General features: G+C 27.9%; 1 protein-coding gene across 1 annotated transcript; it reads left to right on the top strand.

The window, feature by feature from the left end:
• The first annotated feature begins 20,896 nt into the window (after positions 1–20,896).
• On the top strand, positions 20,897–23,931 carry FAP1 (Chalcone-flavanone isomerase family protein). The gene is made up of 4 exons (XM_047316809.2): positions 20,897–21,320; positions 21,654–21,903; positions 22,695–22,786; positions 23,561–23,931. Exons 1-4 carry the CDS (start codon positions 20,966–20,968, stop codon positions 23,692–23,694), a joined length of 831 nt encoding a protein of 276 aa, XP_047172765.1. The 5' UTR covers positions 20,897–20,965; the 3' UTR covers positions 23,695–23,931.
• Positions 23,932–25,209: the final 1,278 nt, after the last annotated feature.

Raw genomic sequence — 25,209 nt, 5'->3', positions numbered from 1 at the left:
GTGGCACATAATGGTACATGAAGGACTAAGACAAAAGTTAATTATTTATTAGAGTTGTGGGCAAGTTGGATGAAGGAAGTACATAGAAAAATTTTGTTGCTGAGATAAGAGAAGCATCAAATCTGTGGTTCGGGTTAAGATTCGTGGTTAGAAAGCAGCACTAGAAGCCGGAATGTACATTGTCTCCTCTCAATATCATCACTTCACCAGCATCACAATCTTCTTGCTTTATATGCTGTCCTTACTTCTTCAATAAAATAACCCTACTCACTACTGGATATCCTCATAGATCAAACTTTTCTTTAATGGCTAATATTCCTCCCTTCATTCTCTAACTTCACACTAACAACTCACATTTCTATCTAATATATGTTTTCATTAGTTCAAAAATGAAAACTTATTACAAATATTAATTGTTCTTAGATAAGAGTAACGTGTGTGTATATATATATATATATATATATATATATATATATATATATATATATATATATATATATATATATATATATATATATATATATATATATTAATTGTTTTTCTGAATGCAATTCTTATGTGTAATTTATATATGTTTTGTGATATATGTATATTATGTTGATTAGATTGTTTAAATTAATTGTTCATCCTTATATGCTATAACTACAGTGATACTTGATACGGGAATATAGTTAATAAGAGAACATGTGTTAGGTTAATTAACAATAAAAGACAAAGACAATATTCTTATACTTTATATGACACATTGATGATATATCTCTAGTTTAATGCATATTTATAGTTGTTTTTGGGAAAGATCCTTTAAACAATATGAATTTTATTTTTAACCCAAAAAACACATGTAATTCTAAAACAGAAATTTGTATTTTACGAATATGATTTCAAGATTCCGTGCCAGACTGACATGCACAAGTTAGATACACTAGACAAAGGCAAGGACACATGAATTCCCTTAATACTTATCTGTTTCACCCATAACATATAAAAGTGTCATAATCACTCTGTTTTTTTTTTTCTAATATATATGAGTTTGACCATCTTCTAAAGTATAGATTTTATTTCATATTGGTAAAAGAAAAATGAATCTAAAAGAAAAATGTACCTGTGATGATTCTTGAATGAAAGGAAATACTGTATATTTATTGAATAACATACATAAGTGATTAATTAATAGGTATACTTATCTATATAGATCTTTATTATCTTAACTAACTACCTTGTGTGTACAAATTAACTAAAATATTTTCAACCACCATGTGCATTGTGTTGATTAGTATTTAATATGTTGAATGGAATCAGCCTGCCAATACTTTGTTTTTAGTAAAATTATCTAAAATAAATAATTTATTATCAAGAAGATGAGCTATTATAACATGTGAACTTCCTGGAGAGCAGATATCACAGGGTTTTTCTTTTTCTAAAGAAAAAAAAAATAACTCTTCAAAAACATCTGCGAGGAACAATTTTCATCTAACACTCATATAGTTTAACTCTAACTTCATATTTTTAAAAACAAACATTTCTAAATGAGTGTAAATTTAAAATTTAAAATTAAAACTTAAAGTATTTATTTATACAATCATAAAGTTCAATCAATAAAAATGTCAAAGTTTAATTATCAATTAAAATGAAATTAAAGTTTACAGTGTTTATTGAGAAATTATATCAAATTTAAAGAATAAAATAAAGATTAAAATGTCTATTTATTTATGAACAAAAATTGTTTCTTCAAATTGATTATACTCCATACTCCTAAAGTAATTCAGCCTAAAATCTGAACTTCCCAAACCTTTCTCTAGTCCCATCAAGTAAAGGTTAAATTGTCTGTTGTTGATTAGTCATGGATGCAGATTAACCCTGTCCAAGTGCCCATCATTTCCCAATCTTTTCTTACATTCATCTTCATAAGTGTTTTTGTTTTATTAATCCAATATTTTCTTTGATTAGAAGGCAATGAAGATTATTTAAAATTAAAAAAAAAAAATGAATATGATAAATAGATTTTGGTCCGGCATAAGAACTTAAGAGATGCCGACAAGGTTCATTCTATAGAAAACCACTATGAATAACCAAAACAAGTGTGTGGATATTGTCAAACTTTCATTTAGGAACACACTTAGTTCTCTCTTGTCGGCGTAGATCATCTTCATGGATGGTTATCAATTAACTTGGGCCTGCGTTAGGTGTTAAATCCAATCGTGTGAGAGTTTGTTAGGGTCCCATTCATCACTCAAGGTTCAAATTCTAATCCCAACCTCAATTAAAATATTAAAATATCTACCTAAGATTTTTTTTGATTTTATAGGTAAAAGGTAATGTGAGAAAGTAATTATTACTTTTAGATTTCATAAAATGTGGAGAAATGATACATGCATGTAACTCTATACCTTGAAGTAAGTCGAAACATTGAACCATACAATTTTATTTGTTTAAAATGACATCATTATTCTCAGTCCACCTTAGGATTTTTCCAATGAAAAGGCAGTATAATCTCATTTTAATAATGCTTTGAATATGAAAAGTTGCTGCTCTGGAAAAAGAAGTCTTATATTCATTGTATTCCTTAACAACCCCAATTGTTTCCCTATTCAGATAAAAGGTTATAGGCCCTTATGCTGAATGTGTAGGTTATATTAAACTAAGTACTCTGTTGAACAATACTTAATTTTAAACATGTAATGTTATATCAGAATTGGTATAAGCAGAGGGCTTCCTTTGATCTTATTTTTATTTTATTGTAATTATAGCATAAGCATCTAGTGTTTCAGTTTAATGAGTTTTAATTGCGATAATGTTATGTATAATCTCTGTCAACTGAATCCATACATATTTAGACAAATCTCTTGCATGCATAATGCATTGAAATAATACTCAACAATGTAATCAATTTATCGGTGAAGATGAGGTGAGGATTTCAAGATGAATTGCATGCATTCACATAATACCAAACCAACAATAAAAATCAGAGATGTTCCCACGCCACACTCAGAGCTGTTTATTGTCAGAACAGACCGTAATCATGTTTTATTGGTGGGGGTTTATTAGACATTGATAATGTGGATGAAACAGGACACTATGGGTGGGGGTTTATTAGACATTGATAATATGGATGAAAACAAGACCCTGTGTATCCGTGATAAAATATATATATATATATATATATATATATATATATAACATGTTACCGTTTAAAAAAATTTCAAACATCGCAGATGTTTAAAACATAATTGAAGTAAAATTATAAAAATATAAAATATAATATAAATTTAATTTAATTTGATTTTAATTAAATTAAATTTCATAAAATATAAATTAAATTTTAATTTTAATAAATTTTTAAAAAAATAATTTTTTAATATTTTTTTCTGTTGTTATATTTTTAAAATTATTCTTAAATAATTAATGTGCCTGAAGAAAATAATAATATGAAATTGAATTTTAATTTTTAAAATTAAAATCCTAAACTATCTAATTTTTAGAAAAAGATAAAGAGATTATTTTTATTACTTATGAACTAAAATTTAGAGTAAGATGATTACGTGATATAGTCAAAACCGCTAGCTATAGAGAATCTCAATAATAAGATTAAATAACAATAATAATTTAACACGAGAAAGGAAAAGATATATAAACATATCGTAATATTACTTTATATTTCAAAATTAAAGAGGTTAATCTCATATGAAATCTTCATTCTGTAATGGTAAAAATAATTAAACAAATCTTTAATTTTCGTATTATTACAATAAATCTAATAAAAAATTAATTAATCGATGACAATTATTTATACTCTCTAAATCAGTATGATATTGATTGGTATGAATATAGTAAACAAAAAAATTATTTGATGCTTAAATATTTTCTTTCCAAAAGAAAAAGAATTATCTGAAATTATGTTTATATAAAACTATACAATTATTTTTATAAAAAACTATAATAAATAACTAAATAATCATTTTATGAAATAATTATCTGAAATTAAAAAATTTAAAAGCTCAGGAGTGTCAAACCCTAGACTTACATATATGATTCTCTGTGTATAATCAAAGTTGTCATTTACTGAGTTAAGCTTAATTGGTTATTACTTTCCGCTTCCCTATAAATTATAATTATTCCAATAATTTGTTGAGACGTGGCTGATTTTAAGAGAAACCTCTCTGAGGGGTGAAATCAGTGACTTGTCTATCTTGCATGCATTACATGGGGTTTTATGGGAAAATGCAGGACCATCCACACACTCTACAAGGGAGCAGTCTCTGCACATAGACATAAATGAAAATGTGGAAAAGTTTTGTATCAATTCCTAGAAATATGAATAAATTTGAGATTATGTTGGACAAAACATAAATTTTGTCTTTGAATAAAAGCATGCAAGAGCTCTGTAATGAAACCCCAACTTCCAATCCCACCAAAGTAATGCATTCACAAATCTTAATCAATGCGTTACAGACTAGAAGGTCTATATCTGTTTAGGTTTGCTAAAACCGAGGTTGTAAATGACCAGTCTAACAATTTCTTGTTCAACTTGCAATGTTGAGTCTCTTGAACGGTCAAAATCAAGTGAACGCAGTTTGATATTGTGCTGATCAAGATGAAAGATTATTGGTGTATGAGGTCATGCCATTGGAATCACATGAGGATCATTTACTTGATAAGATGCTACTTGCTTGTGCCATTTCTACTGAGATTTTCAAAGGGTGGTGTAATTAAAAAGTTAATAGAGAGATTGAAAACCATGTTCATGTCTGTTTAGGAAACCAAAACACAGGAAATTGAAAGGGACCATCATAATTACACACCCAGCCTGTCACACAAATTAATCTGCTGCTGGTTTTTTGAAGTTCAAACCTTGCTTTAACCTAGAAAACAACATTACTGGTTCCTTATCACTGCTTTATGGTGCAGATCTTGCACCATAACCCAGAGTCTCTAGATTGGTTCATCAGACAGAAAGTAGCATAGGATGCTGCAAAAAAGTTTTAGAGTTTCACAGCATACATATCTGTACTTATCCTTTACCAAAATCATAAATGTAGTTTTATAGTAAATATATTTCTATGAAATGTATTTCGAACTTTTCTTATAGGTTGAACTTTTGTTATATTATTTGTCAATCTTTTATAATTAACTAGTGGAAATATAGGTATCTAATAAAATAAAAAATTATAATTTAAAAAACTATTATTATAATAAAATTAAATAAAATATTTTATATTAAATTTATAAAAGATCTTGTACATATATAAAATATCGTAAAAGTACTTTTTTTAATAATTTTAGTAATGTTATAATTATATAATGGCAGTAATCAATCACTATTTTTTTATCAAAATAAAAAACTAAAATTATAAAGTATTTTCAATCTTATAGATATTTTTTAAATAATGGAAACTAGAAAAATTAATTAATTAATACAAAAAGATAGAAAGGGTAAAAAATGTGCACCGAATAAATTTTTAATTTCATTATTGATGGTTGTAGATTACCATTAAATAATTCTTTACTATTTTATTTTATATACTTATTTACAGAAGAGAAATGCTTAGTCAGAATATTTTTATTTAAATCATAAAACTATAAATAATGTTCTACGGTTATGATTTTTTTGTCATTTTTTTCACAAAAAGATTCCTATAAATATGTGAGAATCTAATATTACATAAAAACTGATTAAAAAATTAATTTACTCATATTAAAATATTTAATATACTAAAATTTAAAAGTTTAAGTGAAATAATCTAAAGAATAATAAAGAAAGTTATTTAAAGTATTTTTACTAACCAAACCTAATTTAGGCATTCTCAACCATTATAATTTTTCATAATTTATGTTTTTTGAGTATAAAATAAATTAATGTAAAAAAAAGTTAAATTCAGTTATTATTTATTGACAATAAGAGAAATGTAACAATCAATAATATATGCTTACACTATGGTCAAATTTATACAATTTAAAATCAAGTTTATATAAACATACCATATTTGTTACATTATAAAAGATAATTTAAAATTAATTCATTTTTAAATTCTTTCTCCTTTATTTTATATTATAATTTATTTACTTGTGGAAATATAAATAATTTTAGTATCTTTTCTTATAAAAAAATTAATATATTGATATATGATTATAACATTTTATAGTATTACTTAAATTTAGACCAATAATTTTTTTTAGTAAAATATATAAAATCATAGGGTTTATTTTTTATAAACCTATAATATCATATTATCTTTTAAGTTACAAATATAAATTAACTAAATACAAAAGGTTAATTTCATCCTGCATAACAAGTTATCAGTCTCAAAACTCAATAATATATATATATATATATATATATATATATATATATATATATATATATATATATATATATAATGTTATTGGACTCCAGGAGTTCATAAGCGATCCACTAAACTCAACAAAAACTTTTGCTTATCTATATAAAATTTGGATTACCTAAAAACAACATAGCCCATTCTAGGAAGAACCAAAGGAGAATATAAGCTGTGTTTGGAGTCCAAGAGTTCCAAAACTAGCCCACCGCAAACCAACTCCATTAGGGTTTCTTCTTGCAACTCTAAATTTCACACATTAACCTTCGTACATAGGTATAAATAAAAATAAATTGGATTCAAACGTATTTAATGTAACATATATATTTAATGAACAACCGTGTTGTGTGTCTTATTTGTTTTGCCTTTATTTCATCTCGTTTAACTTTCAGGTATACATGTTTTTTGTTAGTTAAGTTTGGTTTGAAATTTTATATTTATTTTGTTTGGTTTTATATTAATTTTTGTATATTTTACATATAGATTTCGAATTGAAATTCAATTAGAAAATTTATTGAATTTCAAAATCTTGTGAAGGTTTTTCTCAAATATTTGAAACTGGGTTAACATTTCTCTTAGATTTTGAAATTTGGTGAACACTTTACTCAAATTTCTAAATTTAGTATTCATTTCTATCGAATTTTGAAATCTGATATTGATTTTATTTATTTATTTATTTATTTACAATTTTTGTTTTTATTTTTATTTTTTAAATTGTTTTACTTGTTTTGTTTTAATGTTTTTTTATCTTCAATTATTATTATTATTATTATTATTATTATTATTATTATTATTATTATTATTATTTAAGAGGTGAGATATTCAATGGTAATATTATGTTACAAGTAGTTATAATTTAAGATGAAAGATTATCTCCGAGTTTAATGGATTCATAACTAAATTTCAGTTTCATGTTAGATTTATCTTCTTTTATAATTGAAATATGTTAGTGAGACTACACAAATAATTTTACAATTGATCATATTATTTTCCACATGTGACCAATTAATTGAGTGTATTCGAGATATTGCTTTTGATTTTTATTTTGTTGTTGTCATTATAAGATGTGATAAAAACAAATGATCAACATGAGAAAAAGACGATGGTATTGTTAGGGTATGAAAGTGGTGAAAAGTAAAAGAAATACAAATATGATGTTCATCCTGATATATTTGGCATAAGAAAATGTGAGTGTCCTTTTAAATTGAGAGGCAAACCAATTTCTAAAGGATAGAGATGTGTATTGAAGGTAATGTATGGATTTCGCAATCCGGTTAAAGATTTCACCAAATTTTGAAATCTGGTTGGTGATTACTGGATTTCAAAATCTAGTCAAGGAGTTCATTAGATTTTGAAATCTGATAGTCATCCCAAATCTAGTACTCCTTTAACTAAATTTTGAAATCTGCTACATAAAGTAGGTATGAATAGAACTACCAAATATTAAGAGTCAATGTTTACATCAACACAATAATGAGAAGCTTAGTATATAGGAGTACATTTGTCAAATTAGTCCATCTTAAATGATTTGGGGGTGTCTCATCCTACACCTCCAACATCGCACCTCCAAAAATTTCATTTTTAACCTTCTAACATCTCATCCTTATCCTTATCCTTATCTTGCATTTCCAACTTTTTCAAAAATTTAACTTTTAACTTTAATAAATATCTTTTCATTTTTTTTATTTTCTTATTAAAAACACTCTGCACCATCTTAATAATAATTAAATTTAAAATTCAAATATTATTTAATATAATTTTATATTTTAATAATTATTAAAACATAATTTATATTATAATAATAGTTATATTAATAATATAAAAATAGAATAATTAAAATAAAAAAATTATATTAATTAATATATTTAAATATATTAAATTAATTAATTTATTATTAAAACTTAAATAAAAACAAAATTTTAAAAACAATCAAATATCAAATAAAATTATATTAAATAAAATATTTAAATACATTTAAATTATATTAAAATATTAAATTAAACTAAATAAATATTAAAATTTAAATAAAAAATAAAATTTTAAAAACAATTATTCATCGGATATGGATATCCTAAGATAACTTATCGGATGTCCATGATTAAATTTTTTTTCAAAATTTAGTTTTTGTTTAAACTTTAATAATTATTAATTTTAATTTAATATTTTAATTTAATTTAATGTATTTAAATATATTTAATGTGATTTTAAATATTATTTTTATTTTCATTATTATTATTCTTATTTTAATTATTATTGTTTTAATTTTTTAATAAAACTATTATAAAAATATAAATCATATTTTAATAATTATTAAAATATAAATATAATAAATAATATTATAATTTTTATTTAAATTCAATATTTATTAAATTTTAAATAAAAATCAAAAGTGTTAACATATTTTATGGATTTTAAATAAGTTTTTAAAATTTGGTTTTTATTTAAAATTTAATAATTATTTAATTTATTTTAATATAATTTAATATATTTGAATATATTAAATCAAATTTATTATTATTATTTATTTATTTTTATTATTAATATTATTTTTATGTTTTTAATATAACTATTATTATAATATAAATCATATTTTACTAATTATTTAAATATAAAATTATATTAATAATATTTAAATTTTAAATTAAATTAAATTATTATTAAGGTGGTGAAGAGTGCTTTTAATAAGAGAGAAAAAGAAGGAAAAACATTTATTAAAATTTAAAATGAAAGTTTTGAAAAAATTGGAGGATGAGATGTTATAATGTTAAAAATGTAATTTTTGAACGTACAAGATGAGATGTTGGAGATGTAGAATGAAGGGTGTTGCTCCCTCCACCACCACACCTTTCTCCCTCCACCTCCCATTTACTATTTTGTCCTTAAATAAAATTTTTTTTAGGGTTATTTTTTAATTTTACCCATTCACAACCTATTCCACTGTCCTTCGTCCTCTCTTTCTTTTGTCGGTATGAGATACTACCAGCTGTAAAGGTTGATGGTGATGGAAAGAATTATCAAGCAGTCTCCCTCTCGTGGTGCAGTGTCGCTCTCGTGGTGCAATGTGTGGAGTGGTGCAGTGCGTGTGTTACTTCCTCAAGGTGCATATTCGAATAAACCTTCAAATAAAACCCTAAAATAAAAAAACGTAACCTTTAAACAGAGGTGACATCCTCGTTTAAGGAAAAAACGGATGTCAACATCCGTTTAAGGAAAAAACGGATGTCAACATCCGTTTAAGGAAAAAACCGTTTTTTCCTTAAACGGATGTTGACATCCGTTTTTTCCTTAAACGGATGTTGACATCCGTTGAAGGATGTGTCACCTATGTTTTTAATTTTAGGGTTTGTTTTATTAGTTTATTCTTTATTTTAGAAATATTTTAATAATTTAATTTAAATGTTTTGATTTATTATTTTTGAATATATTTTTAATGTATTTTAATAATGTAAGGAAAATGAAGAAGAAAGAAATAGATGAGGAGAAGTGAAACGAAGAAGACAAATGGAGTTGTAGAGTAAAACTGAAGATAAACTGTTAAACAGAATTGAGAGATGGAAAGATTGAGTGCAGGGAGTAAAGTAGGAGAACTAGGTTTGAAATAAATTAAAATAGTATAAGTAAAAAATTTTAATTTGAGGATATAATTGGAATTAAAAAAAATTGGGGAGGTGGAGGGAGAAAGGTGTGGTGGTGGAGGGAGCAACACCATAGAATGAAACACTCATTATTTGGCCCTGACCCACATGGATTGGGCCAAAAAAATCTTTTATTAAAAAAATCCACAATACTATCCATGAAACCTTATGGGCTAGAACTTGCCCACATGCCTTCTTTTAACATATTAACGATGGGTGTTGCTCCCTCCGCCACCACACCTTTCTCCCTCCACCTCCCCTTTACTATTTTGCCCCTCAGTAAAATTTTATTTTTAGGGTTATTATTTTTTAATTTTACTTGATGGTGGAAAGAATTATCAAGCAGTCTCCCTCTCGTGGTGGTGTAGTGTCGCTCTCGTGGTACAGTGAGTGGAGTGGTGCAGTGCGTGTGTGGTGCTTCCTCCAGGTGTGTACTCAAATAAACCATGACATAAAACCCTAAAATAAAAAATGAAACCTTTAAACGAAGGTGACATCCTTCAACGGATGTCAATATCCGTTGAAGGATGTCACCTCCGTTTAAATGTTTCGTTTTTTTAGGGTTTGTTTTATTAGTTTATTTATATTAGTTTATATTTAAATTTTTAATTTTGGATGTGATATATAATTAGTTTTTAAATGTAATGATTTTGTAAACTGAAGAAAAAGGAATGGAAGGGCGGGAGGTGGGGAGGTGAAATGGAAATGGGAAAGGGGAAGAGAGTTTCGTGGGTGGGTACTAGGAAAGTAAAATTAGGATTTCAAATTATTTAAAATAGGGTAAAAGTAAAAATCTTTTTAATTTAAATATATAATTGTATTTAAAATAATGTGGGGAGGTGGAGGAAGTATACGGTGGTGGTGAAAGGAGCAACGCCCATTAACGATTTTATTATTAATAATATTAAAAAATTCTAATTAGGTTAGCATGTTTGTTTAATTATTCTTGTAACTTAATCATATCCACTAATCACGTGTTATTGAATCAAATTATGCAATTATATTAACATCTAGTATTTTTTATTTGTATAAATTTGTGTGTATTTTTATTTAATTCTGATATACAAAAATGTTTGTTATATTAGTATTATTTTATAAAAATAATAACTTATTTGGTTTTTATGATGATTCTTTTAAGAAAAAAAATCATTATTTGTTAAAGTGAAACATATTTATTATATTTTAGATGTCGAAAGCTAAAAACTTATTTATATATAATATTTTTTTAAAATAATTTATCAAAATAAATTCATAAAAACTTTCAAAACACACGAAAGAATTAAAAAAATTGTGATTTTGCAAGTGTATCCAAATATAACTAATTTATGAATCTATAAAAAAATACTTATTTTGATATTGTTTTATTTATTTCAAAGTTACCTTATCTTTAAACTTAAACAAACCTAACGTATATTGTATTTTCAACTTTTTCAAAATAATAAATTACGTATTTAAAATATGATTACAATTAAAAGATTATTTTGAATAACTTTTTATAAAACCAATATTTATATATTCTTTAGGAATAATAGAGTAAAAAAAAATATAGATTAACTTTCATTTTTCAATATCTATATAAAATAATTATTATACTAATTTCTATTAAAACTACATCTTTTTTATTAGATAATAAAAAATTACCCTCATGCTATAATTTGTAATTTGTTTTTTGGTATTTAACATTGTACAAAGATGTTTGGAGTGAAGAAGAAGATCTTAAGTAAAAATATCATATGGAAATTGTTGAATAGAGATTGTAAAACAAATGAAAGTAATAATTGAAAATGAATTAATTTAGTTTCGGAAGACCAATTTTACTCTAACTCTGTTGCACTCGACTTGAGTTGAGACTTTTAAAAAACTCCTTATTAAGTGGGCCGAAAAATAAGATTTGGTTTTAGAGAAATTAAGAATCAGTTAGAGAAATAGGTGTATATGTAAGACCCATAAAAAAAATCTATATATATATATATATATATTTATAGTAGTAAATTTTAGTATTTTATTAGTAATAATAATTTTAATGGATAGAAAAATGTAAATTTTGGATATAAAATTATAGTAATTTTAGAAGGAGAGGTTCAAATTTTTGGTAACTTATTTAGTAAATTTTTTTAAAATTGAATAGTAAAAAGTAAATAGTAAATAGTAAAAAGTAAATAGTAAAAATAAATTTTCAGCATTTGGATTCCTTAGCATGGAAGAAAGTAGTAGGTAGAAATTAGGATCAGATTTGGTGAGAAAATGATTGAAATATTATTTTTAAATAATATTAAAATAATAAATAATATTAAAATATTAATGAATAGTAAATTTTTTTTACTATAAATAGCCATGGGAGGGAAGGTTATTTTGCACCAAGAGAAGAGGAATCAAGTGAGAGCTTGAGAAATAGAGAAAAAAAAAAGAGTTAGGGAGAAATTTTTAGTTGCAAGAAGAGTAGAGGTTCTGAAGGGTTTCGGAGAAATAAATTCAGAGCGAGAGAAGTCTGGAATAGAGGTAGGGGAGCTAACCTTTCTATGTTTTTATATTATGATTTAATAGTTCTATGCTTTTATATTATGATTTAGTATTGTTTTATTACTATTCATATATTGAAATTCTGTGTGAATACTGTTAATGCTTACTGTATGTTAATCTATATTGAAATTCAGTGTTAATATTATATGCTGTTGTTTTGAATCTGTAAATAAGAAATTTGTTAAAAACTAGTTGAGGAACACTTTGGCTAAGGAAAGACTTGGTACTTAAGTTGTCCATTGTGACGCACCTCTCTTTCCTGAAAGTCTATTCGACAAGTTTTTAACTTAAATCCTATTGAACAGATTGAGTACTGTCAAATTATTATGCAATATATTGAGTTTGTGTGATTTATGCGATGATTGTATTTTATTATATTGCATTTGAATTTATGCATCTGAACATGTTATGAGTATTATGGGGAGATTTTGTAGGGGTATAATGTGAGTTGAGGAATATGAGTATGGCATGAGTCTCGTGGAGAGATTCAGTAATATTATGGTATTTGTGTATATGTTGATGTTGAGGGTCCCGTAGTTGGAGGTTATCCTGATACTCTAATAATCATCTAGTCTCAAGTAGAGAGGGATGAATTATGTGGTGAGAGGAGCAGGAGGTCCTGGTCTATGTGCCGGTTTTGGACATAGTGAGGGGATTAACCTTGTGAATGGTATGAAGTATTTTGAAAGTGTATTTGTAAAAAGAAGTAGAAGTCATTACAAGTGCATAACCTCCCGTGACCGCTCATCAACGCATCATCCGGATGAGTGTCTATTGGGTATTGTGGTGTCTATTGGGTATTGTGAGACGAGTGTCTAATAGGAATTGTGGTATGAGGGTGTCGAACATAATTATTATATGATGTTTATATCAAGGTAATTATACATGTTTTATAAATGATTTGTTGCATGTTAGCTCACCCTACTTGTTTGTGTTTGTTTGTGTTTGGGTATGTGCGATGATCGTATAATTCGTTATACGGGAGCAGATGAAGGAATGTCGTCTGATCCAATGCCAATGAAGAGAGAGAGACATAAGAATAAGCTAGAAGAATTCGAATTATATTTATGAGTTTATAGTTGAAATCTGAGTTTAAAACATGTGTAGACATATATTAACTATGAATTTATCAGTGTGAGATTACGGGATATTACCGTAAATGTAATGTTACAATATATAAATTATGAATTATCCAGCGTGAGATATTGGGACGTTACATGTACATATATTAACTATGAATTTATAAGTGTGAGATTACGGGATATTACCGTAAATGTAATGTTACAATATATAAATTATGAATTATCCAGCGTGAGATATTGGAACGTTACAGTATAGGTGTATTCATATGTATCCAAAGCAACTCTCTTCACTAATTTTTTATTTACATCTATTTAGAATGCATTTTATTCATTCTAAAATTTTTGAAATTTTCTTTTCATTTTTATTCTTCATCAAATTTTAATAATAGTGGAGACATTTGTGAATTTAATAAAAAAGCTAGGAAAATAAGATAATCACATTATAGTTTACCATTAAAATAATAAATTGCACAGTAAACTATCTTTCTTCTACTTTTTCACTCATTGATCACATTATTGATATTTCAAGTTTTATGGAAAAAGATTATAAATAATTTTTTAGCAAATTTTTTCGTATCATTTTCTTTTTATATATTTTAATTAAAAACTTTAAATTTAATTCAATTTTACGAGATGGATTTATAAAATAAGGTTTATCCAACAAAAGTTTAGAATCTATACTATATATAAAGAGGATTATCCCTTTTGTTGTCCCCCTTTGTTTTTCAAATTTAACCTTTAAATATTTTTAAAAATCAAAATAATTCTTTTATCAATTTTATTATTCTTTAAATTTAATCATTTCTTTTAATTTGACCACGTTGTTTTAAACCTTTATATCTATACATAAAGGGAATGTTCTTTATCGTATCCACAATTGTTTTCCAAGTTTCGGTACATAATTTTTAATTTAAAAATTTTAATTAGAAGTCGTTAGACCACAACACCACTTCAGCACGATCCCATATGCACTGAAATTGTACTCGTCTAACATGAGTTCACTTTTTCAAAATTCAATCCCAAGATCGTATATCACAAATTTCAAATAGAAGTCGTGGTTGACATAAGACTTTACCCATAACCAGTAATAAATTTTAAATCTGTTAATTTCAGTAATTTTTTACTTAATGTGCATAAGACGTGTACAACGATCAACTTTGTGTATTCCGTTAATCACAGTTTGTTTTAATGGTTTATCGTTAGGTTGTTTATGTATACTGTAGGACTTGACACAGGTAAAAGGGTGTTGTTTTCTCCACCACTACACTTTTCTCTCTTCATTTCCCGAATTTTTTTTAATTTCAATTATATCCTTAGATTAAAATTTTTTACTTTTACTATTTTAATTTATTTCAAACTTAGTTCTCCTACTTTAATTACTGCACTCAATCTTTCTATCTTTCATTTCTGTTTAACAATTTGTCTTCCGTTTTACTCTGCAACCCCATTTGTCTTCTCTGTTTCACTTCTCCTCATCCGTTTATTTCTTTTTCATTTTTCTTACATTATTAAAATACATTAAAAATATATTAAAAAATAATAAATCAAAACATTTAAATTAAATTATTAAAATATTTCCAAAATAAAGAATAAACTAATAAAACAAACCCTAAAATATAAAACGTAACCTTTAAACGGAGGTGACATCCTTCAACGAATGTCAACATCCGTTTAAGGTAAAACGGATGTCGACATCCGTTTTACCTTAAACGGATGTTGACATCCGTTGAAAGATGTTGACATCCGTTGAACGATTTTGACATCCGTTGAAGGATATCACCTCCGAGGTTACGTTTTTTATTTTAGGGTTTTATTTGAAGGTTTACTCGAATACGCACCTTGAGGAAGCAACACATGCACTGCACCACTTCACACACTGCACCACGAGAGGAAGACTGCTTGATAATTCTTTCCACCACCACCAACCTTTGCAACTTGTAGTATCTCACAACGACGAAAGAAAGAGAGGAAGAAATATAATGTTAAAATGAAAGAAAAATATTTTACTCATGTACGGGGGACTAGAATAGGTTATTAGTGGAATAGGTTGTGAATGGGTAAAATTAAAAAACAACCCTAAAAATAAAATTTTACTTAGGGGCAAAATAGTAAATGGGAGGTGGAGGGAGAAAGATGTGGTGGTGGAGGGAGCAACACCCCAGGTAAAATTGGAAATCAAGGGTACGAATTGGATGGTGAATGCTGAAATGAAGATCATAAACCTAAACCACCCAAACCATAAAATCTGAGCCTTTCACTTCAACTTCACCGTCCTTTTCACTCTTCAATCCTCAACTCACACTCTTTCCTAACTATGCAACCCCAGCTCACCTATACTTAATGGGTGGCGAAGGAGAAATTGCAATTTTAATGAAAGGTAATTTAATATTTATAGATTTTACACACAGAAAGAAAAAAGGGAGGTTAGTTAGTCTCTTAACTCATGTGTAGAGGGTTACTCCCTACATCACCCCACATTGCTCCCTCCACCATCACATTCCCAAAATGTCCTTTTTCAACAAATTTCGTAACCCGTTAAAATTTTTAAAAATTTCTTAAATGGATTTCGAAATTCATTTTCGAAAAATTCCTTAACGGATTTTGACATCCGTTGAAGAAATTTTTTTTAACAAATTTCGAAATCCGTTGAAGGATTTTTCAAAAACTTTAACGAATTTCGAAATCCGTTGAGGACTTGAAAAATCCTGATGTCGAAATTTGTTGAAGAATTTTTTCTTCAACGAATTTCGAATTCCGTTGAAGAAAATAAATGGAGGTATAAGATTTTTTGAAACATAAAAGATAGTTTTGAAATTTAAAAAAATTGTGATGGTGTAAAGAGCCATATGAGGTGGTATAAGGAGTAACTCTCTCATGTGTATTACCCGAGCCCGAAGTCATGGGCTATTACACTCCATTTTGACTTTGAGTGAAACAATAATAGGTCATTGCTTCTTGTATCTAATTTGGAGCTTTCTTCTTGCACCTCAGGTTTTTCTTTTGCAATCCTAAATTTCATTGTGATAATCATTATAACTTTACAAATTATCTATATTTCACGGATTTAAATATCCGGTTTCAGAATTTTGTGGATTTTGAAATCCAATTTTGAATTTTCTCTTATTTCAAAATCTAGTTATGGATTTATTAAATTTCAAAATCCAAATCTTGATATTCATAAATTACGAAATTCAATTCACATTTTCTAAAATCATATTTCGAAATCTGACTCTCTAGTTTTCAAATTTTGAAATCCAATTTTAGTTTTTTCATATTTGAAATTTGACTATGAATTTTTGGATTTAGAAATCCAATTTTGGAGTTTTTCGGATTTTAAAATTTGATTCTATATTTTTTCGATTCTATATTTTTTCGGACTTTAAAACTTGGTTATGACTTTTTTTATATTTCGAAATTTAGTTTTGGAATTTTTTGATTTCAAAATCTAGTTCTATATTTTCATGAACTGGATTTAAAAATTTAGTTTTCGATTTTTGAATTTCGAAATCTTGATCTCTAGTCTTCTTGAATTTTTAAATCTAATTCTGAATTTTATTGGATTTCAAAATCCAGTTTTAAATTTCAAAAACCGAATTTTTTAGTCTGGTTATGGATTTTTCGAATTTTATTTTTTTATATCCTTTATTACAAATTCCCATTTTGGATTTTCTCAAATTTTGAAATCTGATTTTTGAAACAAAATCTAGATTTTGAAATCCGATTCTGGATTTTATCAAAGTTCCAAGTTTGGTTCTAGATTTCCTCGGGTTTTGAAATCCAATTCTGAAATTTCAGATTTTAAAATTTGATTTTTCATTTTTACAATTTAGATTTCAAAATCTCGTTTTATATTTTCTTGGATTTTGAAATCCAATTCTGAATTTCTCTTATTTTGAAATCCAGATCTACATTTTCATAAATTGATTTTGAAAATTTAGTTTTGAATTTTATTTTTGTTTTCTGGATTTTAAATTCAGTTACATTATTTCTTCAATATATCTTAACAAGATAACATACAATTATATATTTGTGTTAATGGAGAAATGAAACTTTAAAATTAATGATTTTTAACACATCTTTGTTTGTTTGTATTTCATACATTTTGGTTTGACTTGCATTAATTATGGGTTGACAAAAATACAAGTTGTTGATGGTTGTGTTCGTTGGTATGTGAGAAGCTCTACAAACTTTTTCCTTAAGGAGATTGAATTTTGAAGTCTAATAGAGAAATTTCACACCATGTTCATCATTTTTCATTTCTCTATCTTCAAATAAGGCAGTGAAATAGGAATTAGATAGGTTTTATGTGACTGTTATCCACATTTTATGAGTGTCAAAGTTGTTCATCTTGTGCTGCCAAAGATGTATACCATCAATTACTTGAAGATGGGGTGAAAAGGAGTAATTAGTTGAAAGGAAGTAGCATAATAGGAGAGTTTTGGAGCCAGGATATGAAATGCATTGGGTGGTATTTACAGTGGAGACAATGTAATGTTGAAGGTAAAGTTAAAATTTGAGTCAAATAAGCTTTAATGAACAATACTATAATATTCATATATAATATTAAAAGTACAAAACGCATAATTATGAAACAATTGTTTTATAATCATAGCTTTTATCAATGCCCCCTATGTCACAAGTTGATTGTCTTCTTTATTGTTGTCCTCATTTCTGTTGTTATGGTAGGGAATTTGGTTTCTCCATCACTATCTTGAGTTTTAATCGACTGACTTTGGTGTTTGAAAATGCATGGTCGGTCGATAAAAATTGTAATAAAGTACCTCCTTAGTATGTAGATAATGGAATCATGCTCGATGTGACAAACATCTATGAAGGACCCACACTAAATGTCGAATGACCCACACTAAATGTTGAAGGACCTCTAATGAACATTGTTGTTGGTAAAAAATAAGTGTAAGAGCTTATAACTTGGGGATATGATGAAATTAGTGGGACATTTTATTCCAAGTGTGAATATGAGGGTGGATACTGCAACTGATCATAAGAAGACCTATGAGGGTCATGATATGGTTGGGAAGGGTGGTATGTAGTTGTTGGAGGATGATGTTGTTGATGCGACATATCATACTTTTAAAAATAATAATTAAGTTAATTTGTTATAAAAAAATAATCACATTAAATGGAAATTGAAAATAACAAGGTATTTCATCATCAATGAATCTTCTATAAGGGCAAGATAAGAGATTATATGACTTATATACCATTGCATGTACGGTGTATTGTCGCGGAGATGACCAGTTTTTTGAAATTGTGTCCCATTAACTACACAATTGTGTCGGTCATTCCATATTGCGATCCAATGTTGGTGGTATTGTTGTCAATTCCTACCCGCTTGTCCTCTCATATCCTCTTTGTGAGCATCATCGAGATTTATTGCATCCGATGGGATGTTTTGTCGGAACCCAAATTGTTGCATTACACCATTCGCTTGTTGATATTCAACAGTAAAAAAACATATAAGAGGAACTTCTGCCTGACTAATAGAGGACAATTCAACATCAATCATCTGACGAATGTCTTCGTGCTTATATGAGGTCCACACGAACTGAAATCATGTTCATATTCATTGGAATAGATTTTTTTTATTAATTTCAAAGAAATATAAAACATAGTGTCAAAAAAATTATCAAATACGATTTTTATTGTTAATATATACGTTTGTGCGTATTGAGTAATAACATCATCTGGAAACTGTTGATATGTATTGTTCAACCAAGACAGTTTGATTATGTTATCTCTGACGGATGTCTTAGGTGCAACATCCCCAACAGTTGTTGACAATTTATCACTAATGGTCCATTACTGATGCCAATAACAACCTCCCCTTCAATTGGAAGATCCAGTTGCAATGCTACGTCCTCTAGTGTTATGATGCTTTCCCTGAGGGGCAAGTGGAACGTAGGAGTTTCGATTCTCCACCTTTTCATCATATCTGTCACTAACAGGTGGTTGATGTCCATATTTTGTAATTTTAAAATATGTGCAAAACATGTTACACCAAAAAATTTTCTGACTCTTTCATCAAGTTCGTCTGCATGTTTTAGCATCCAAATTCCATTTCTTCTTGGACGAAGGACTATTTCATTGTCCTCCCAAATGTCCTTTATAATGTGTTTGTCTTGAAGACGTAAAAGAGACATATCTACCAGAAAATGATTCTTGAAGGCCATTATGCACTAAAACAAAGTTTATTACAATATATGAGATGAAAAAAAAATTAAAATACGAAAGAAAATAAATTAACAAAATAACACACCAAATTCACATGCACAATATTTAAATTTCAATTTGAACAGAAAGGAAACATGACAACTTTTTTATCCACAAATCCCTTTAGTAATTCAAATTTTCATGAATGTAATGAATGTAGTTCATCCACTAACTTAGTTTTAAGCCTTTTTCCTTTGGTAATCGGTGTTGCTATAATTGATTACCAAGTCCTTTTATTCGAATTTCAGCATTGATAATCGATTACAGTAGTTGTATAATTGATTACAAGTGAAATTATGGCTCCCTTAATGACTATAACATTGTGTAATCGATTATTCGTGCCTGAAAACGTGTTTGATACACAATTTTTCCTTTTTTATTGTGTCAGTGTGAAAGTGGTATACCCCTTACATGACTTCTTCATTTGAAGTCTATAAAGACTACACGACTTACTCATTTGCGTTAATAAAAAAAAACTTCTCATATCCATAATATTAAAAACATTTTTGCCTATACATAAAAAAGTCTTTAAAAAATATAAATCCAAGTAACAACTTATTATTTATTAATCTATCTTTCCTAAATTTTTATTCACACAAATATATGTGAATCATGAAAAAAAATGTGACATGTCCAACATTTAATATTTCACCAAGACTCAAGACATTGGATATTATTAGGTAACTAGTTATACAAAACATTCTTCTATCAGTTCAATCTTGAAGACATCTTTTATCATGAGAGTCTTCTTACTAATAGATAAAACTCTACTATAATATGTTCTTTATTAAATACACTTAACCGGATGCAGCTCTTTCACTAGACCACTCTCATTCAGAATAGACACACATGCAGCATCACACAACCTAAAATAAGAATATTTGTTTGCTATAAATATATTAAATACTGTAAAAATAATATTTAACTAAAGATCTTTATTTCTGTATTTGTAAAATACTGAATTAATAATAATAAGCACTAGATTAATATGTAACCAAAAGAGAATGTAGATGTAATATGTAACCAAAAGAGAATGTAGATGTAATATGTGAAAGAACAATTAATTTAATAATATAACAATAATTACGGGCGCGCGTGTGGTTATTTCCTTGCGGTGATGTCTTGCTTGTCTGCACTCTGAATCGGTGGAACTAACGAAGCCAAGATGGCGTCCATGCGCTTCCCTTTCTCTTTTCCTCAGCCCCAACCGCCTCAATTCCCTCGCCCCTTCACCGCATTTGCTGTTGGTGCTGCCGTCGCCGGTGCCTCCGCCGCCGTCGTGGCTGTCTCCTCCTCCGACCGCCCCTTTCTCAGGAATGCCCTGAATTCCGTCTTCTCTTCTGGCCACTCGTTGCCTCTCTGGGGTTCACTCAGCTTGGCCGACAGTGGGGTTTCCGTGCTTGAATCAAAGACTGGAATTTCCTTCCCTTCGGTTCTAGCCTCTTCTCAAAAACTCTGCGGAATTGGGTTGCGAAAAAAAAGCGTCTTGGGATTGAAGAACATTGATGTATACGCATTTGGTATGCCATTTTACTTTCCCTCCACCACCGCCGTCACCCTCACCGATTTAAATGCAAAAACGACAACAAAAAAGGATCTTTTCCCAATTTAGGATAATAATACTTTGGTCTTATGAAATAATAACTCAGATGCAAAAGAATCTACGTAGAATCCCTTTCAGATAGAGTATCGGCATGTTTTTTGTAACTTAACTTTAGTAAATTGCTACGACTTTGATCTGGGTTTGGAAAGAAAGGAAAAGGAAGATGTTAGTTTTGAAATGTATATGGAATAGTGATCAAGGGACAATCCTAACTTTTATTGTATTTGGAAATTTGTGTTGTTTGTTGAAGGTGTTTATGCTGATGATGATGACATAAAGACTCATCTTTCTGATAAATATGGGAAGTTCTCCGCGTCTGAATTGCAGGGCAATAAGGAGTTTATTGACGATCTTATGGACAATGATATACCCATGACAGTTAGGCTTCAAATTGTGTATGGGAGATTGAGCATTCGTTCTGTGCGTAGTGCATTTGAAGAGTCTGTAGGAAGTAGGCTGCAGAAATTTGGGGGATCAGACAATAAAGAATTGCTTCAAAGGTGAATAGTTCCTTCAACTGTCAATCTCATTTTCGTATTATAGAATTAGTCATCACATGTATGTGTTTGATTCCATATTCGAATCCTGTAACGTGGATAGAAGACGTGAAAAAACCAGAAGCTCGTACATATAGCTTTTCACTTGACGGGGGTGCAGATATGAATTTTCTGCTATGCAACAGGAAACCAAACACGCATTACTTCTGTAAAACTTGTGAAATTGCAGATTTATAATTGAAACCTCCCTTTCACACACAAAAACTTACAAAATGTTTGTCTAAAAGGTAAGTATGTGCATATAGTTGTAACACTTCAGAACTCTTTTTAGTGTTGGGTAAGTTTGCTTTTGGTTGGTATTAAATTTGAAGTTTTTTTCCGTTTGCTTTTCCTTTCCTTCTCTAGCTTTGGTGCACTGTTTGCTGCTTCAAAGGAACGAAATAATTTTAAAAAAAGGACACCTAGTTTGGTTTGCAAAGGGGGAGAGGAAGGAAAATAAAGCTATTTGCCATCATACCCACACTTTAGATAAATAAGACAGTTACAATCAAATGTTCAAGTTAAATATAATTTAGTTCGACATAACCTAAGTGTTAACTACTGTCTGTTCCCTCCAAATCTCCCATTATTGGAGAGGAGGAGAAAAAAAAAATGAAAGGAGAAAATTTGGCCCCTTATCATCTTCTCCAAATATTTGAACTAAAGAAGCCGTTTTTTAGCCTTTTTCTCTATTCTATATCTATCCAACGCAATACTATGCAACTCAAAGATATCTCTATAATGCTTTGGTGTAGGTTCACTTCCCAGTTTAGAGATGAAATAAAATTACCTCGTGGATCTGTAATTCATCTCTCAAGAGAGAAGGGCCATGTTCTTAACACCTCAAGTAAGTGATCTTTCTCTGTCTGCATTTCTATCTCAAGTTTCAGAATTATAAAAGTGCAAAATATTTTTCCTGCTTCATGTGTTTTGTACTAGGAAAAATCTGGTGTTAAAGATTCAATTGAGAACTCATGAATATGTTTCTTCTCTTTACTACATTCTTCAATTTAGAACTGAATCTAACTTATTGGGTACCCCATTATACACCATACCAAATTGGTTACATGTATGTATTAAACAGAGATAAAAATAAATGATGATATTTTATTGATACATAAGGAAATGGGTGGAATGAAACAACTATTACTCTTTTATGTTCTGCAACTGACAGTTGGATTATGAGAAAAGGTTGTTTCAAACAATTCAGGTAATGTTGAAACATGGATGAGGTATTTTCTCATTTTATACTTGAAATGAATCTTTTGAGAAATTAGCATTGGTGTCAGATAGTAACTGACCTATCAGGGTTTCTGTAATAGCTAGTACAACTACCTCAAGTAAAGGTTTCACTTTTATATTCAAACTTTGAATTATCTGATATCTCATGCAATACACCTTGGTGGTGAGTTCATTCTCTGGAGCCCATTTTTAAGCGTTTAACATGGGAGACCTTTCAAAGTGGAACTGGTACAACTGTGTGCTTTATAAATGTTCAATGCAAATTTTTAGCGGCTAGCATTAGGTCTTTCAGTCACTTTATGTTATTAATGCAAATGCTCTATATTTTTCTTACATTGGTACTTGAATTTTTGACATTAATTTATCTTGTTTCTTGTAGTTGATGGACAGGAAGTGGGAAGCATCAAGAGTAAACTCCTATGTAAGTCAATTTTAGATTTATATTGTGGTGAAGAAGCATTTGATAAACAGGCCAAAGAAGAAATTGAGCACAACGTGGCTTCTTACCTCTAGAGGTAGAATCTTAGGCTTGGAATCATCTTTAAAACATGGATTCTGAACCTTTTTTAATTCCCTGCTCTGTGTAATTTTTAGTTTATGCATACCCGGAACTTCAAGATTGCAATATGAATTTATTCATATTTCTATCAGCTATCTTGTAAAAGAGGACTTTTCTGAACTCGTACAAATCATAACGCATGTGAAAATGGAAATTTGATCCTCACTTGGAGTTTAAGCTTTTTTACTGTACATGTCTCCAATTAATAATATTCTTTAGCTTTTAAGTTAATTATTTGAATAGGAAATTTGTTTGGAAGATTCCCATTAAAACTTAATCATTTGAATAGAAAATTGTGTCACCTTTCTAATGAGAAGCTATTAGTATTATAAAATTGCTTTTGAATCTCTATTAAATAAAGTTCTGTAGAACACAGATGATTGGTGGAACTCCTTCTAGCTGAGTTTTTACTCAATTATCGTAACAAATTTACTCAGGGTCTATAAAGGAATCTAGTCGTGGTGGAAGCTTAGTTTGATTTACTCAGGGTCTATAAATAGATTTATGTTTACAGTTTTGACACTCGACATTTCAGAATTTTGAGATTTACCATTTGCTATTATAAGCACACACAATCAGGAAACATTCAAAGTTCTGGTTTTGACACAAAAACATGAAGAATTGTAGAGGTAAAGATAGTTTTATTTAGTTCTCCTACTCTTTCTTTAACCTGAATCGGTCTAATTTATGATTTGAGTGGATTCTTAAATAAAAGGAAGGCTTAAATCCACTTTCGATCTCTTCAGTTAATAAACAATTTTGGCATATAAATTATACTTCAATTTTATGCACAAAAAATCAAGAATTTGAAAAAAAAAATTATACGGATAACTACATTTAATAAATAAAAATTATTTTTAATTAATAAAATAAATAATTTAATAACTTTTTATTAGAAATAGTTACACAATTTCTTTATTTAAAAATGATTTCTGCATATATTATTATAATATTACTTTTATACAATTATATATATATATATATATATATATATATATATATATTTAAATTATATTATTTTAATGTAATAAAAATATGCTCTTGGTACACATGTTTCTGTTAATTTAGTATAATTATTATAAAATGGAATTATGCTAATCTTTAATAAAGAATATAAAAGCTTGACATAAAATAAAAAGGTGGCTGCAAACGAAAGTAATATAAATAGTTTAATGGAAGAGAAAAAAAGAGAAAAAATTAAAAATTTGTGAGACATATAATTCCATTATTATATTTTTTATTCATTTCTCTTTCTACCACTCTTATTGTCTAATAAAATTTTTTAATTTTTACTTTACTTTTTATATATTTTTACTCTATTAATTTATTTCCAATTTTCTCCTCTTTATCAAATTTGATAACAACGGAAGTAGAATTCTCTCAATAAGTAAAGAAGTTTAACATTGGTACACTGAAATCTCACATGTATAAAATTGAAAATGATAATTACAACCAAAATATAATGTAAA

The sequence above is a fragment of the Vigna umbellata genome, chromosome 5 (genome assembly GCF_029865625.1).
Source record: "Vigna umbellata cultivar VRB3 chromosome 5, Vumbellata_1.0, whole genome shotgun sequence".
Lineage (NCBI taxonomy): Eukaryota > Viridiplantae > Streptophyta > Magnoliopsida > Fabales > Fabaceae > Vigna > Vigna umbellata.
The sequence above is the reverse complement of the archived record's forward strand: the minus strand, read 5'-3'. Positions and strand labels throughout refer to the sequence as shown.

Excerpts from the sequence above, each read along its gene's own strand:
- FAP1 (XM_047316809.2), top strand. The coding sequence starts at position 20,966 with ATGGCGTCCATGCGCTTCCCTTTCTCTTTTCCTCAGCCCCAACCGCCT. Across the intron at positions 21,904-22,694 it reads AATAAAGAATTGCTTCAAAG|GTTCACTTCCCAGTTTAGAG; the intron begins GTGAATAGTTCC and ends GCTTTGGTGTAG. Across the intron at positions 22,787-23,560 it reads CCATGTTCTTAACACCTCAA|TTGATGGACAGGAAGTGGGA; the intron begins GTAAGTGATCTT and ends TGTTTCTTGTAG.